General features: G+C 47.0%; 1 protein-coding gene across 7 annotated transcripts in view; it reads right to left on the reverse strand.

Moving 5' to 3' along the window:
• ADD2 (adducin 2) overlaps positions 1-14,837 on the reverse strand; it is a 109,095-nt gene continuing 94,258 nt past the window's right edge. For 6 of the 7 annotated variants that reach the window (XM_049651643.1, XM_049651642.1, XM_049651645.1 and 3 more), the window contains exons 14-17: positions 13,487-13,634; positions 11,705-11,830; positions 6,206-6,513; positions 2-5,733 (exon numbers count right to left, since the gene is read on the reverse strand). In XM_049651643.1, the coding sequence (XP_049507600.1) occupies positions 6,209-6,513; positions 11,705-11,830; positions 13,487-13,634 (579 nt within the window). In that variant the 3' untranslated portion in view covers positions 2-5,733; positions 6,206-6,208. Of the gene's footprint in view, positions 5,734-6,205; positions 6,514-11,704; positions 11,831-13,486; positions 13,635-14,837 lie in introns of all 7 variants that reach the window. The other variant, XM_049651646.1, reaches the window with a different exon arrangement.

Below are 14,837 nucleotides of genomic sequence, written 5' to 3' on the forward strand. Positions count from 1 at the left end.
CAGAGATGGGTCACACACTGGGAAGCCAAGCACGGTAGATTTACTAGGGTAATATCTGCAGGTGAGATAACAGCACATACATACAGAAATTCATGGGTAGAGATGCCACCCAGCACCACAAACACCAAAGCAGAGGGGGAGTGGGGGGCCTCAGGAAGTGGCTTTGGAAAGTTCTCTTGAAAATCCAAGGGCAGCTTTGGTGCTCAGAGATTCAAACAGAAAACTATACAAAACCAACCCATAAATATATATATATATATATATATTATATATGTGTGTATTATATATATATATAAAATTGCAAAATAAAAGCCCAAGAAACTAATCATCAATCTGCACATCAGTGGCTCAAAAAGTGTTAGCGTAAAGGCAAAACCGTTTGTGGGAATGATGCATGATCCAGGGGGCTGGCATTTTCAGTAGCAGAAAGAGTATTTACATGGAACCCCTATTTGAGACTTCACAATACTAGGAAAAGCTAAACACAGACAATGCATGTACAAGGGAAGACGATTGTCAGACACAGACATTTCACTGAAACCATCCACGGCTTTAGAGAACACGGCACTCTCTACCTAGACCCCCGCACGCTCAGCCAGGTGAGCCCAGGCCCTGGACCCCCTCCCCACTTGAGTCTTCCTGGGAGAGGGATGAACACAGTGCTGGACTCGGCTGTAGCATAGATGGCAGGAATTTAAAGGTGGGCTGGACCACGGAGATCAAAGCAGGCCTGGCAGGCATGAGGTGGGGTTGAAATGTGGGGGCAGAGGTCCCCAAAATACAGTCCCGTTTTATAAGAGCTTTGATGTATTTAAATGCGACCCCTCCATCCTTGGTCCAACTGTTGTCCTCCTTTGATTCACTTAAAAAGAGAAGATCTAAAGTTATACGAGATGATCTGCTGGAGATGAGAACAGTTTGGGGGGTTTTCTATAGTTCTCCCACCACCCCAAACCCTCACAATGTTTTCTCTAAGCTACTTAGAGGTAGGGACTTGCCATATTGCAGACGGCCTCTTCCTGCCCCTTGGGAACCAGTGGGTGAGAAGAGGAGCTGCCCCACGGGGAAAGCTACTGAGGCTCGGCCTCCAGCCACACCTGTGTCCCCTGTGTCAGTGACTGTGACCAGTTCTCCATCTTCAGGTCTAATTTCTCATAGTAATGACCCAACTTTTGGGGACATCTTGAAGGCAAATGGCACCAAACATCGATTTGGCAAAACCCAAGTACGAACCAATATGAACCATCACTTCCATATTTTTAAGAAAACCCTCAACTGGAGATTCTAATTATTCCTAAAGAGAGTAACCTATCTATATAAAATGATGAAAGGAAATTTCTCCACTAAAGAAGGACACCCCACCTGAAATGCCCACGTTGATTCCTGGGTGAGGGTGGCTTCTCACTGAGAGGCTCAAGAGGGTTGGATGTGCCCTGGTGACAGGGCTCTACCTATGCTCTTTTATTTCTGGCAAAAAGTATGCCACATCCAAGTGGATAGGTTGGCTAGACAGGGCATTTGGCAATAATCACTCTACTGTGTCTGCTCTTTCATATTGTGGCACAAGTGGGATTGCAACAGAGAAATAACCAATGAGCATATTTCATCGGTTAGTTCAGGCCTCTGACTTTTCACATTGAATCATCCCTTTTGGAACAGATGGGGAACAGTTGTGGGGGTGCCCTGTGTTTTCTGTGAGAGTGGATTTACCTCCTCCCTAATTTCTTCTGAGACTCTTTGAATGTTATTGTCTTTGAGAGTTTGCTTAGACTCAAGTGGTGAGAGAAAATACAAGACCTGTTTTTCCTCTAAGCTCAGAGAGTCAACAGCAACTGTACCAACCAATTCCAGGGCTTATGCTGACCTGTGTAAGGAAAACGAGTAAGGACTGTATGTTTTCTCATTTGTTCAACAAAAACTGAATACTCTTGGCCTGGAACTAGAACATATAAAATACACTTGTGCAAAAGATGGCCTACAGGCCAATGGGAGACTATGTGTATATCCACCCCCATGGATACCTCCATGGAAAATTCCAAATTTCTTTTTGATCTTTTCAGCTTTCAGAAGTAAACCGTGGTGTTGGGTGAATGGTTCTTTCGAATCCATGGTAACCAGAGAAGTGGCCTTATAGTGCTTCTCCACATGTTGACAAGAGTGATAGCCCTGTTATAATGGTGCTGAATGACTTCTGAATGACTGCCTTGCCACATTCAGGAGTGACAGTGCATTAGACACTGGGAGCAGGATTCAAGGCTCAGTATACATAAATCCATAGTATGAGAGCAATGTTTTCAGTGGGGCTCTTACTAGACCAGGGTGCTCATCCAAATCCCCGCAAGTCCCTTAAGAAGAACTTCTCTGTCTGCAGAGGAAGAACCCTATTTTCATTACAGCACTGTTGAGGGAGGCTATTTTTAATCTGTGTGTAACCTGGACAAAGTCAGATAGTTGGGTCACTACAGGCCAGGAGGCCCTTATGGAGCACAGATCTGGGATGGAGGCTTGCCTCTTAGCAGAGCTTTTTGCAAAGTTTGAGAAAGGCCACACTGTGTGGACAGTTCTCCCACATCACTGCTGGGTGCCAGCCATCAGCGCACAGAGAGTCACTGGAGCCAATTTGTCTCTCTGTAACTGTCTCCTGCCTCCCGACCTCACTCCAGTCTGTCTTCCCATGGAAACAGCCTCAAAACCTCCCCGCTGCCCAGCTCAGCCATCCATAACACTGCAGACTGGCTCATGTTTTCTCATCCCTTTCTGTGGCAGATTCATGCCCAGTGGCTTTACTAGAAATGAACCTACTGCCTACCCATTCTGAGCTCCCCATAGATGCATTTTCTCCAGAAGGATACTGGTAAAAGTTTTCAGCCAACTTTTATCCAAATCCAAAGAAAATGGCCTCTCCTCTAAAAACCTCTGGGTTTTTTTGGATTGCATGTCCCCTGCAATAGCACCCAGTGCACCACCTTAAGCCTGGAGCTAAGGGCCCCACCTCCTGCGCATACAAGGGAGGAAGAAATTGGCAGAATGACTCAAAAGCTCTTGTAGCAATTCTGCACTAAGGCAAAATAGACCTGCAAACTGCACCAAGGATTAGCTCTTTGAATATTTCCCTCTCCGTGTTGAAAGTCTCTAAGATGCTTTATCCAAAGAATTTTAGGGAAGTAAAATTCTGTGCCAGAAGCATGCTATATGCTACAAAGGAAAATGTAGGTAAGGCAGGCCACCAAGCACGTTTCAGTGCTGACGTTTCAGAAAGGCCTCATTTTAAGATCTCCTGTGCCTTCACTGCTCTCCTCCTCTCCAGGCCATTCTCCACCCAGCCGCCAAAGAGATTTTTGTAGAATTCAAGCTTGATTATGACATCCTGACTGTAAGCCATCAGCAACTCCAAACACCCTACATGATAAAATCTAGTTGCACATTTTCTACAGGTTTCTCTCTGATCCAGCCCTTCCCACCTATAAAACAAAGCCTCCCACCCCCTCACACTTTATGCTCTGGCATTACTATATCACTCAGTGGACCTGTCATGGAGCCTGGCACTTCCATGCCTTTGCACATGCTTTTCCCTCATCAGGAATATTCCAACAACCCTTTTGTCTTCCTGGAGAATTCCTCTTTGTCTGAAAACCTAACTTAATCATCACATCTTTCAGGAAAGTTTCTCTGGTCCAGAAGATAGTAAATCATTACTTCCTTATGCCATCTCGGCCCTCTTGCCCGTTTGGTAACTTGTCTACATGCCTCCTACACTTAAAAACTTCCTGTGGGCAGGGACTATGTTTTGCTTTCAGGTCTGCTGTTTTGTTTGAATGTATGAGGAATGAGAAAATGGATAAATGTAAGGTGGACCCATGGCATAAATTCCAAGGATGATGCTCCAGCAAGGCTCTGGCATTTTCACCTATGAGGCCTCATTGTTGTAAAGGGAATAAAGAGAATTTGTTGAATGCAGAGTCAAATCAACATCATCTCTGAGCTACAACCACTTGAACACAAAAAGCTGTGTCAACGGTTATGTCGTCTCCACTCCTAACATTGTTTCCTGCTGATTATTCTAGCTACAATGATTATTTCCTTTTAATGACAGCATAATGCCTGATGCTTAGTGGGTGCTCAACAAAGATGGTGAGGGATAAATGAATGAATGTGAAATCTAATTTTTTAAAGAAGGCATCAGAGGATTGGCTTTTGAAGGCATTTCCCACATCACAGACTTTTTCTGAGGCATACATGCCCTTGACCATTGGCTTGCCCATCACAAGATCCAATCAGAAAGTAGAACGAAGTAGAGGGTGGGGGAGCAGTTAGGAATCTGACTAGAGAGATGCAGCACTGGGTTCTCCTTAGTCAGGTGTCAGTTTCCTTCCTTCTTAAGAAATAGCCCAACTATACTCCGGCCGAACCAGATGGCTCCTGCCTCTCCTTTGTTGGAGGTCCACATTGGCCTCACCACAATCCACGTTTATTGGGAACTTAACGTGTATTGATGAGGGAGAACACGGGTAGTTTTCTGCTTTCATGTCAACTGCTGACATTACACAGTGGAGACCAGTCACAGAAATGGGTCCTGGACTAAAACAACCATCCTTGGGGATTCAAGTTTTCTAATCATCATCAACTGTTAAGAACAAGGCTCTGGACTCAGACTGAGCTGGGCTCAAATCCAGGCTCTGATCTTTCTAGCCACATCACCTGAGCAAGTCAATTGTCCTTTTGGGGCTCAGTTTCCTTAATCATAAAATGGGAATACCTCACCCACATCACAGGATTATTGTGACGGTCAAAGGGTGCAACGAATGTAAAGGCTGCACAGTGTCTATACATAGAAAGTAAGTGCCCAAAAGTGGAAAACGATGATTAAGAACTTTCAAAAGTACTTTCACAATCATCAGGACAAAAAGGAAAAATACTCTTTGAAGACACTGTGCTATAAAGAGAATGGATTGTCTATTTTTTAGGAGCCAACAACGCTTATTACTTGATGTCCCATGGAAGGATATGAAAAGGTAGTGCTGGCATTTACAACGAAAGCCATAGCTCTTACTAGGCCCCAGGATGGACAGATAGTGACAGGGTGAGGACACTCAAGCTGATTTCTCTCCTAGATGATTCAAGAGACTTAATCTTGAAGGGCTCATCTCACTCTCCTCTGCTGGACCCAGAGTGACTGAGTCGGAACCCAAAGGAGCCAAGGGTAACATGCCAGTTCCGGTGTGTGAGCCAGGTTCCAGGTTTGTGGGGAAGTCAGGGGACACCTGACTGCCAGGTAGGAGTGAAACAGGTAGAGCCACATTGCTCCATGTGTCATGCAAAGCTAGAAAGGCATAGCATTTCCTGTGTTGTTTTGATCCTCCTTGTACAACCCAAAGCCAAAGGAGGATCTAAATTTCCCCAAATTTCTGCCCTGAGCATGAGACAACTTTTCTCTAAGCTAAATTTGGTTTTAGTTTTGAAGCGCCTGAGATGCACGATTCAAATGGGCCGAGTTCCTGGCTTCTTATATTGATTAAACTACTCGAATCCTGTGGCTGACTTGGCTTGCCCTCATGTCTGCCCGCTCTTACAATTCTTCATCCATCCGTCATTCAGGAGGTTCCATGAAGAAAGCTCAGGGTTAGTGGTTGGGGAAGCATGAGCTAAGCCATCAGCCCTTGGGAACAAAGATTAACTTCTGGTGGAGGGAACAGGTCAATTTGTCTGGTTACTGTGAGCAGCAGAGCAAGGACCCTGTGGGAAAGAGAGATTTCTAAACTGTGACAGCTCCATCAGCAGGAGATTGGATTCCCGCAAGGAAAAGGACCTTTCTCAGGGGAAGCCTCGACCTGTCTGATTTGGTCTGAGGCTGTGCGAGCTTGCAGCCCACTCTGGCCTTCTGCCCTGGGCTCAGATTGGTGGGCAGCAACCTCACAAAGGCGACCCACAACTAGGCAGTGTTATATAGTGGAAAAAGCACTGGACTAGGGGCCAGGAGACCCGAATTCTAGTGCTGGCTCTGCCACTAACTAGCTGTGTGACCTTGGGAAAGTCACCTGATTTCTCTGGGGCAATTGTAAAATGAGGGGTTGGTTGGGTGATCTCTAAGTTCCCCCTCAGAGTGTGACCCAGGGTCCTATTCTATCCTTTGTTGGCCCTGTGCTTCTAGGGACAGAGTTGGGAGAAGGGAAGGGGTGGAGAGAGAGGGTGCAGATGAGAATGCTACCAATCAGGACTCCACTTTCTCCTTCTTTTTGCTCTTTTTCAGGAAGGACGGGGTTCGGAATTTCTTCTTCTTTTTGGAGGGAGACTTGGAAGGTGAGCCCTCTGGGGACATGGGGCCGCTGGTGACCGACTCAGTTTTGTCCTTAGAGGTATCAACATCTGTGTCAGCATTGGTGGTCATCTGGCTCAAGCCCTTGCTGAGAATTTCCTCTGCGGTCTGTTCTTCCTCCTTCCCATTGACCACCACTCCTTCTGGCTGCGTTGTTTCAGGCTCTGTGGTGGCTTTGCTTGTTTCTGTCTTAGCACCTTCTAGAAAAAGATCAAAAGACATGACCCATAAGATTTCAATTTCAGGTGACGGTTTCTACCTGGGGTTAACAGAACCATTTCTAAATAATTCTGTAAAATAAGTCTAGAGCAACAGGAGAGACAGGCTGGCATTGTAGGGGGTTGGCAGGTCTGTTACTCTGGGCTATTGTCTACAAATGTAAATAAGGTAATGATGTCCAAATGTGGCAGGGGGCCCAGCGAGGACCAAGTTGAGAACTTTTCTAGGCACAAAATGAAGAGACAGACTCAGGCTATAGGAAGGGGGAGAGCAGTGACACTCATGACTCAGAAGGGGAAGCTAAGAATTGTAACTATTTCAGTTTCACCAGTGAAAATACGGAAATTACATTTTTTAAATTTTTATTTAAATTCCAATTAGTTAACATGGAAATTACATGTTTTTATAGCCATTTCCTTTTCTGTACCTGAGAAGAACTTTGGGAAAAATGGAGAATATCTTCCCAGGAGGCACAGAGGGGAAGGCAGAGGGAGAATGGAATCCCTGAGGGACATGGACCCTTTATTTCCAAGATAAAAGGATTAACTGAAGGGGAAGATGAAGGGGAAGATGCATGGTCGACTCATTCTATCAGCCACCTGGAGGGAACGTGTTTAGATTGCCGCCATGTTTAAGGCCAGAGCTGCTCAGATCCCAGAAAATAAGCCCCCCGGCCCACCTGCCTCCCTTTCTCCTCCCCACCCCCATCCCATTTCCACTCAAGCTTTGGAATGCCTGGATGGGGAGGGAGGAGGGGAAATTATAAAACCACAGACTTTGAAAAGTAGAAAGGAATTTAAAGATCATCTAACTCAGCTCCTCTTCATTTTACAGAAATGAAAACTGAGTAAAGTAGTAAAAGTGGGCAGACCTCAGTCTCCTGACATCCGTTCTTGTGTTCTTTTCACTATGTGAAACTAACAGGAGTATATGAGTAATAAGCGTGTGTGTGTGTGTGTGTGTGTGTGTGTGTGTAAGTGTGTAAATGTGTGGTGAGCTGTATATGTGTGTGTGAGTTGAGTTTGAGTATATGTGTGTGTTTGTGAATGAGTGTGTGGGTGTGGTGTGTGAGTGTTGGTGTCAGTGAGTGAACTGTGTGAGTTGTGTGAGTGTGGGTGTGTGAGATCTCACACTGGGCATGCTCAACTCTGGGAATGTGAGTAATGGGTGAGGTATAACTGGTATGACTTACCGAAGAAATAGGTAAGGATAGAAGTTTCATGAAAAGACAAGGGTTTTTGACAGGGGTAAAGACTGGAGAAATGTATGGTTGCATGGAAGATGGGACAGATGAGTGTAAATTTGGGGACAGTCAGAATGGGTTAGTTTGACTATGGGCAGACTCTTGTAATGAGATCTTTTATAACTTCTGAAATTCTCTGGGCAAGTCAACATCCTCTTCCAGATGACTTCTAAGGACTGTCTTTCTCTTAGTATCCAACACCTTGGCCTCCTATCCTTCTACTATCTGTGGCCCATGTCCTGTCATCATCCAGCTACTAAATTCTCTAATTCCCTTTACTTCAATGGTCCTCACTCCCCTCCCCTTGCACCATGTGTTCCCATCATCATCACCTGGCAATAGACTTGAAAGTTGCCTAGACACAACCTTCTTTCTGTCCACTCTCCTCTCCTCACTTCACTTGCTAGTTGGCCTCATAAACCCTCTTGTCTGGCTAAAGCCTCCCTTGACATTTGGCAATGATCTTGTCCTTTTCTAAACCTATTGCCAATATATCCATTTTACACTTGCGTATGTCATTTACCTTTTTTTAAGAAGACACAGTTGGGCATGGTCCCCTCCCAAAATGAATCTGGCTGGCTCTGTGGCTCACAGTGACCAACAGAATGATGAGGAAGTGCCACTGAGCCAGCTACAGGCTGAAGATTTAAGAAGGCCTAGAAGTTCTTGCTTTTAGATTTTGGGAAGCCCTGAGCCACTATGTAATAAAATCTGACTACTATAATGGAAACACACATGGAGAGGCCACATGGAAAGGCCCTACAACCACATGGAGACAGAGAGACACAGAGAGAGAAAGAGAGAAACAGAAAGAGAGAGAGACAGAAGACCAGCCATCCCAGTGTCCCCAGCTGAACGCAGTCTTCCAGCTATTGACAAGAGTGCACCATCTTGGAAATTCTAGTTTAATCAAGCTCCCAGATGACTGCAGCCCCAGTGAACATGAGTGGAACAGAACCATCCAGGTGAGTCTAGTCAACACACAGAACTAATTTCTATAAAACCAGCTCTTATTATGCATCATGATTTAATAATTATCTATTGCTGTATAACACCCCCCCTCCCCGCCCCATCCCAACTTAGTGGCTTAAAACAGCAAGTCTGTATTTTCTCCCACAATCCTGGGAACATAGTACATGATGAGAACTCATTCACGTAAGCACATCATAAGGCCCTTTGGTATTCATTTGCAAATTTTATCCCAATAACAACACTGAGTCAGGAAGGGCAAGATTCGTGTTAGGCACACTCCCCGCCCCCCCCCCCCCCCCCCAAATTCTGCAGGGTTTTTAAGTAACTTATTTAGATGGTGAAATCAGTAAGTGATGGTGTTGAATACAGGGCTATTTCTTGGCAGGCACAGCCAGTGCTTCCTGCAAGTTTACTGGGGGATGGAGTCAGTAGGGACAGGGACAGTCAGGAGCCAGTCAAAGAGAAGGCAATGACAGAGATGACCAGTGTGGAGGAAGAGGGTTTGCAAGAGTCTCCTTCAGGGAAGCCAATGGGGTAGGATACAGATGAGGAGGGACACCAAGGTGACTCAGCACCAGAGCATTTGAGAGCATGGTGATGCATGATGACAAATGGAGAAAAACCAGCCCTGATCCAATGGATGAGCTAAATGTGAAAGGGCACACGTAGAGGGGAGGGTCAGCCCTGTCTGCCCTGGGGAACCAGGCAAGCTATCGGGCCACCTGGCCATGTCCACCCAGCCCTGCTTCACATTGGTCACTCGAGGCAGCTACAACTCTGGCCTCGTCATGCAGAGCTGGCTCTGTCTGTGCTACAGGAAGAGTCTTCAGGGAAGACCTTGACTTTTCCAACAATTCAACCAGGATATGCCTCTCTGTGAGGGCTCAAATTTGGACCAGAGAGGGCAGGAATCATGCTACCAGTGGGAATGATGTCAGGGGTGGGTAAGCAGTTATCCCACCTGTCATACACCTCTCCTCCCGCCCTCTGTCCCCCTGAACAGCAGAGATTGCTCCAAGGAGCTCCCAGGAGCTGAAATGGAATTACTAGCCTTTGTCCCACTGCTTCCATAAGCCTCCTCTCCAGCTTGGATTTCCCTCCTGCAGTTGGTGCACATGCCCCAAGGGATGACGAAGACATGGTCATTCAGGTCAGGTGCTCTAAACATCTCCATAAGGCAGTTGGTCCCAAGGCCATTCAGGCTCTGGGCCACAACCCTAGAAGAGGTCATGAACTCCTTGGAGGGGCCATGTATTAGGAACAGGGATGCAGATGTGCTCCTGACGGCATAAGCATTCCCTCAAAGGGAGTGCCCAGGAGCCAGCCCCACTGCCCTTTCACTATGCAGGCTTGTTGCTTCTGGGTGGTATGCCCTGTGTGAGTACAAGTGTGTGTTTGTGCATGAGTGCATCCTGTGTGTGTATATCCTAGAGCGAGGCCCAGCCCATGCATAGCACATATGGAGTTGGCCTTGAATTTTGTAGCCAGGAACCTCCTGAAGGCAGAGTTGCCATAGAAAAAGATGGGAAGAAACACATTTCTTTTGAAAAAGTCCTCCCTCCCCCATTGCAAGTGTTGGAGTGAGTTAGTAAATGGCCTCTCTATACTTACTACAGAGACAAGTATTCAGAATCGGAGGAAAGTCCTTTGATGAAGGCACAAATGGGAAGAGAAAGGAAGACATTGTGGAGACAGGTTGACAACACCATGATGAGACACAATGAACACAAACAGGCAGGGGACATCTACTTGGAGCTCTGGCCACAAGCAGATGGGTTTCCTCTGGCAATGCTGGGACTGCACTCAAGGCAGCAATTCACCTCTGAAGGAAGCTCAGGGCTTAGGGGATTCTAGCAGCATCCACACATGTGGTCATTCGACCCAGGAGGGAGAAGATCTCATCAGTCCACCAAGCCCAGCTTGGCGGTACAGCCTTCCCTGGTGAGGGCTCAAGGGACCCAGGGGAGGAGTGTTCATGCCCCAGAGTGATTCCAGAAGCTCATTAAGGACACTTTTCTGATCTAGGTGGTATAGACTATAATAACATCATTATCTACCATACGTATATTATTAATCATTATCACAATTAGATCTTACATTTAAACGTTCTTATTCTTTCAAAGTATACTCTCTTCCATCGACAACTTCCCTTATAAGAACCTTTAAAAGGGAAAATATTAGTAGTCTCATTTGACAGATAAGGAAACTGAGGCCCAGAGATTATCTGATTTTCTAAAATTAGCAGTTATTATTAGTTAGTGGTTGAGTTGGGCCTAGACATTAATTGTCTAAACTAGTATCTAATTAAGTGTTTCTCAGCCTGGGCTACACATTAGGTTTATCTGGAGAGATCTTAAAACTCCAGTGCACTCTTCTCTAACCTACCCCTAGCCCATTTTGCTGAGAACTACTGGGAGTGCTGTGGTGGGAACCCAGGCCGATGTCAGGATTTTCAAAGTTCCCCATGTAATTCCAGTGTTGAGATTCCAAAGGTTGAGAATGACATCATCAGCCTTACCCGGGAGCTTGTTGGAAATATACAGTCTTGGGTCCCACCCTAGACCTACTGCAACAGAGTCTTCATTTTAACAAGATCCTGATGATCCCTACGCACATTAAAGTTTGAGCACTGGGCTGGTGCATCTAGAAAGACCCATCAGCCAGTCTGAGTTAGTGGTGAAAAGGCTGTGGGCCAATCATTAACTCACTCATCACTGCTCAGACAGGCACTTAAATTGTAAGCTGTGTTATCACAGGTTGTGAATGAAACAAGGTTACGTTTGGTAATCCCTATTTCAGATTCCCTAGAAATGGCAGATCAGAAAGCTTTTGGGGTAGCTTTTCAACACCTGTTTAAAGGCAGGGTCCCTGCAGTGTGCACCCCTGCCCTGCCTTTCACAGACCCCTTTCCGGGCTGTGGACATGCCTTCTCCCTCCCAGCTGCACATTGCACTCACCGTCTAAAGACTTGGAGGGAGAGACCAGGGGGCTCTTCGTCTCTGACTTTGCTGGACTCTGTGCTGGAGAAGCAGGTGCAGACCTTACAGGGGAGCCAGGCTCCTCTGCAGTGGTTTCTTTCTCTCCTGAAAATACAGGAAACCACCTCAAGTTAGGGATCAAACAGAGGAGAGGTGGGCAGAGAGAAAACATTTACAAAAATGCTTTCTTCTAGCTGGTCCTCATTTCTCTGGGCTGAAGTTAGCTCCTTCCCCCAACCTTTTTAAAATCTCTGCTACATTCTGGGGGAGGCAAATGGGAGGAGTCAGACTCCTGTCTTGTTTCCTCCACCCAAGAGCATCTGCCAGTGGAACGCTAGCCCTGATGTGGACCTCAAGGCTGCAGGCTTCCTGCCTGTGATTTGTTTACATGTAGCTTATGTATCATTTATCTAATTTTCATGTTCAACCCAAATAACCCCTAGGGATGTAAAGCACCACGTTTTCTATCTACTTTTTCAATTGTCATATTAGAATTCCAAGCAAGCTAGCAAGGGTTTTTCTAGTGTGTGCTTTGTGCCCAGGAAGATGACTGACTCTGGGTGGGGAGGGGGTTGTGGAAGAAGACTCTGCCCTGAGGGAATAAAAGCCTCGCCTGGTGGGCTAAACCAGGAGCTGAATTCTTCTGTGTCTCAGACCCCAAGTGCTCTTGAAACAAAGAGAAGGGATAGCTCAAAGTGGGGAGGGGGGTTGGAGAGGGACAGAGAGGGCTTTTTAGCTGGAGAGGGGCTGGAGATGGAAGTCCGGATCAGGCTAGCTGAGAGGGGAAACTGTGCCAGGAAGGGACAAAGGCATGAGTGAGAGCCCACAGGCTATCATGAATGTGAATATTTGGGAGTCAACATGGAGAAATGAGCTTGACTGAAGATTCTGAAATAAAGAAGGAATAATAATTTTATAGATTAATAAATATCACTGTTATAATTACCTTACCATACCTAATGTTTATCTGACCTAAACCATACTTACAGGCACTGTTCTTTTTTTTTTTTTTTTAAGAAATCAGTAATGTTCTTTTTCTTTTTAAAATATTTATTGATTTTTGAGAGAGAGAGAGAGAGCATGAGCACAAGCAGGGGAGGGGCAGAGAGAGAGAAGGAGGGAGGGAGGGAGAGGGAGACACAGAATCCGAAGCAGGCTCCAGGCTGAGCTGTCAGCACCAAGCCTGACGCAGGGCTCATTGGGAGTGGGAAACAGAATCTGAAGCTGTCCATGCAGGGCTGGATGTGGGGCTGGACGAGGGGCTTGACGGGGGTTTCAATGGGGGGGTTGGATGGGGGGCTTGAACCCACGAGCCATGAGATCATGACTTGAGCTGAAGTCTGACACTTAACCAACTGAGCCACCCAGGCGGCCCTTAAAGGCACTGTTCTAAGCACTGTGCAAGGATTAACTCCTTTATTCCCAGGTGAGAGGCTCAGACAAGGTCGTGGCAACACTGTGTCACCGTCACCATTAGGCGCTGAGCAATGAGGACCATTCTGTAATTAATAGCATTATGCTGGTTTATGGGGCAGGAAGGGCAAACTGAGGATACGAGAGAGGAGGGAGAGAAGCAAGTGAAGATGAGAGTGAGAGCAAAGGAAGGCTAGCTAGAGCCCCGCGGGCCCTGCCAAGCAGAGGCATGGTCACAGGGGTACTGGTGGGAGTGAATGGCTGGTGGCTCTGCTGCCTCTCTGGGTGCCCCCAGCTCTCCCTCCACCCTGGGAGATCCTGAAGCACTAGGGAGCCAGGGTTATTTACCGTCAAGTTCTAGTTTCTTCCTCTCCACCTCCTTCTTGTACTCCTCCAGCTCCTGGTCAGTGAGTTGGCTGAAGGGGTTGGGCACAGTCTCCTCTGAGTCGTCTTTGGTATCCGCATCGCCCTTGGACATCAGCTGGCTCTCTGTAGACTGAAAGTTAACCACAGAGTGTGTGTTGCTCTCTGAATGCCGTGGTTGGGGCCCAGGCCCGAGCTTCCTTTCAGACTCATGTGGCTGCCAGCGGTCTTGCTAGGGGCAGCGTGGCATGCAGCTCCTTGGAAACAGCTCGGGGCCTCTGGGTAGGGGTTGTTCATTCCTCCCCATGGCTACCTCACCCCCAAACCTGGGTTCTTTGCAACTACCTGGGTAAATGCAGGGAGTCCACCCTCTGCCCTAGAAATAAAATCAAAGGATGCTCCCAAGCAGAAGGAAGACACACGTTTATTGCAATCCCTCCTGTGGATGCTTGCAAGCCATCACTATGCAAATACAGTTGGCAGCCCAAAGTCAGTTAGCCAAAAGCCGGCAAGCAAAGCGTTGGCTCAAGCCAGCTTCATGCCAGCCATTCCCCACTACACCCTCCTCCCACCCCGACAGCAGCACAAGCCACAGCACACAGCAGTAAGTCAAATGCAAAACACACAATGGCTTCAGCGTTCTCAGTCCAAACAGTTAGTCCTGTTTTGCACACAGTCATAAATTACAAGGAGGCCAAGGTCCTGAATCTCAGATCTTCAACCTGCCTGTACTGCAGGTCCCTGGGGGACAGTGGCAACAATTCCTGGGGGGCTCATTGGCTGGAACTTGTGTGAGCTTCAGGAATCCTTTGACCTCTCTAGCCCATGACAAGGTCTAAAATTCAGACCCCATAGCCCTTTCTCCTAATTTGCCATCTTCATTGTGACCTTTGAGAATGCAGTGCTTGGAAGCTGAGGAGGAGTCAAAGAGTGTGAAACTCGGGAGGTGAGCCCACAACAGCTGGGCCACACCACACACTCCAGGCCACCTTCCCTGGCCTACCAGGTCCTCTGACAATGGGCCTTGGGCATCTTCCAAAAGAGAAGCAGCATTGGTTTATCTTAAGGAATCACAGAGTTCAAGAGAGAATCCAAGACCAGGATCCCCAAAAAAGAGGGATTCCAAGAACATGGTGTAAATGGCAGAGTTTTTAACAGTTTTGCTCACTGTACCGAACTATCACCACCACCACGCCAGTATCATGGGGTGTTTCTATCCTTGCTCCTGTGGCACATTGGGTGTTCCTCATCCTGGCTAGTGGAGGTGGGTGACCGTGCTGTTGCAATGACATAACCTTCACGCCTCCTGGCATGGGCACCCACCTTGTGGGCTGCA

Source organism: Panthera uncia, assembly GCF_023721935.1.
Source record: "Panthera uncia isolate 11264 chromosome A3 unlocalized genomic scaffold, Puncia_PCG_1.0 HiC_scaffold_11, whole genome shotgun sequence".
In the NCBI taxonomy this organism is placed as follows: domain Eukaryota; kingdom Metazoa; phylum Chordata; class Mammalia; order Carnivora; family Felidae; genus Panthera; species Panthera uncia.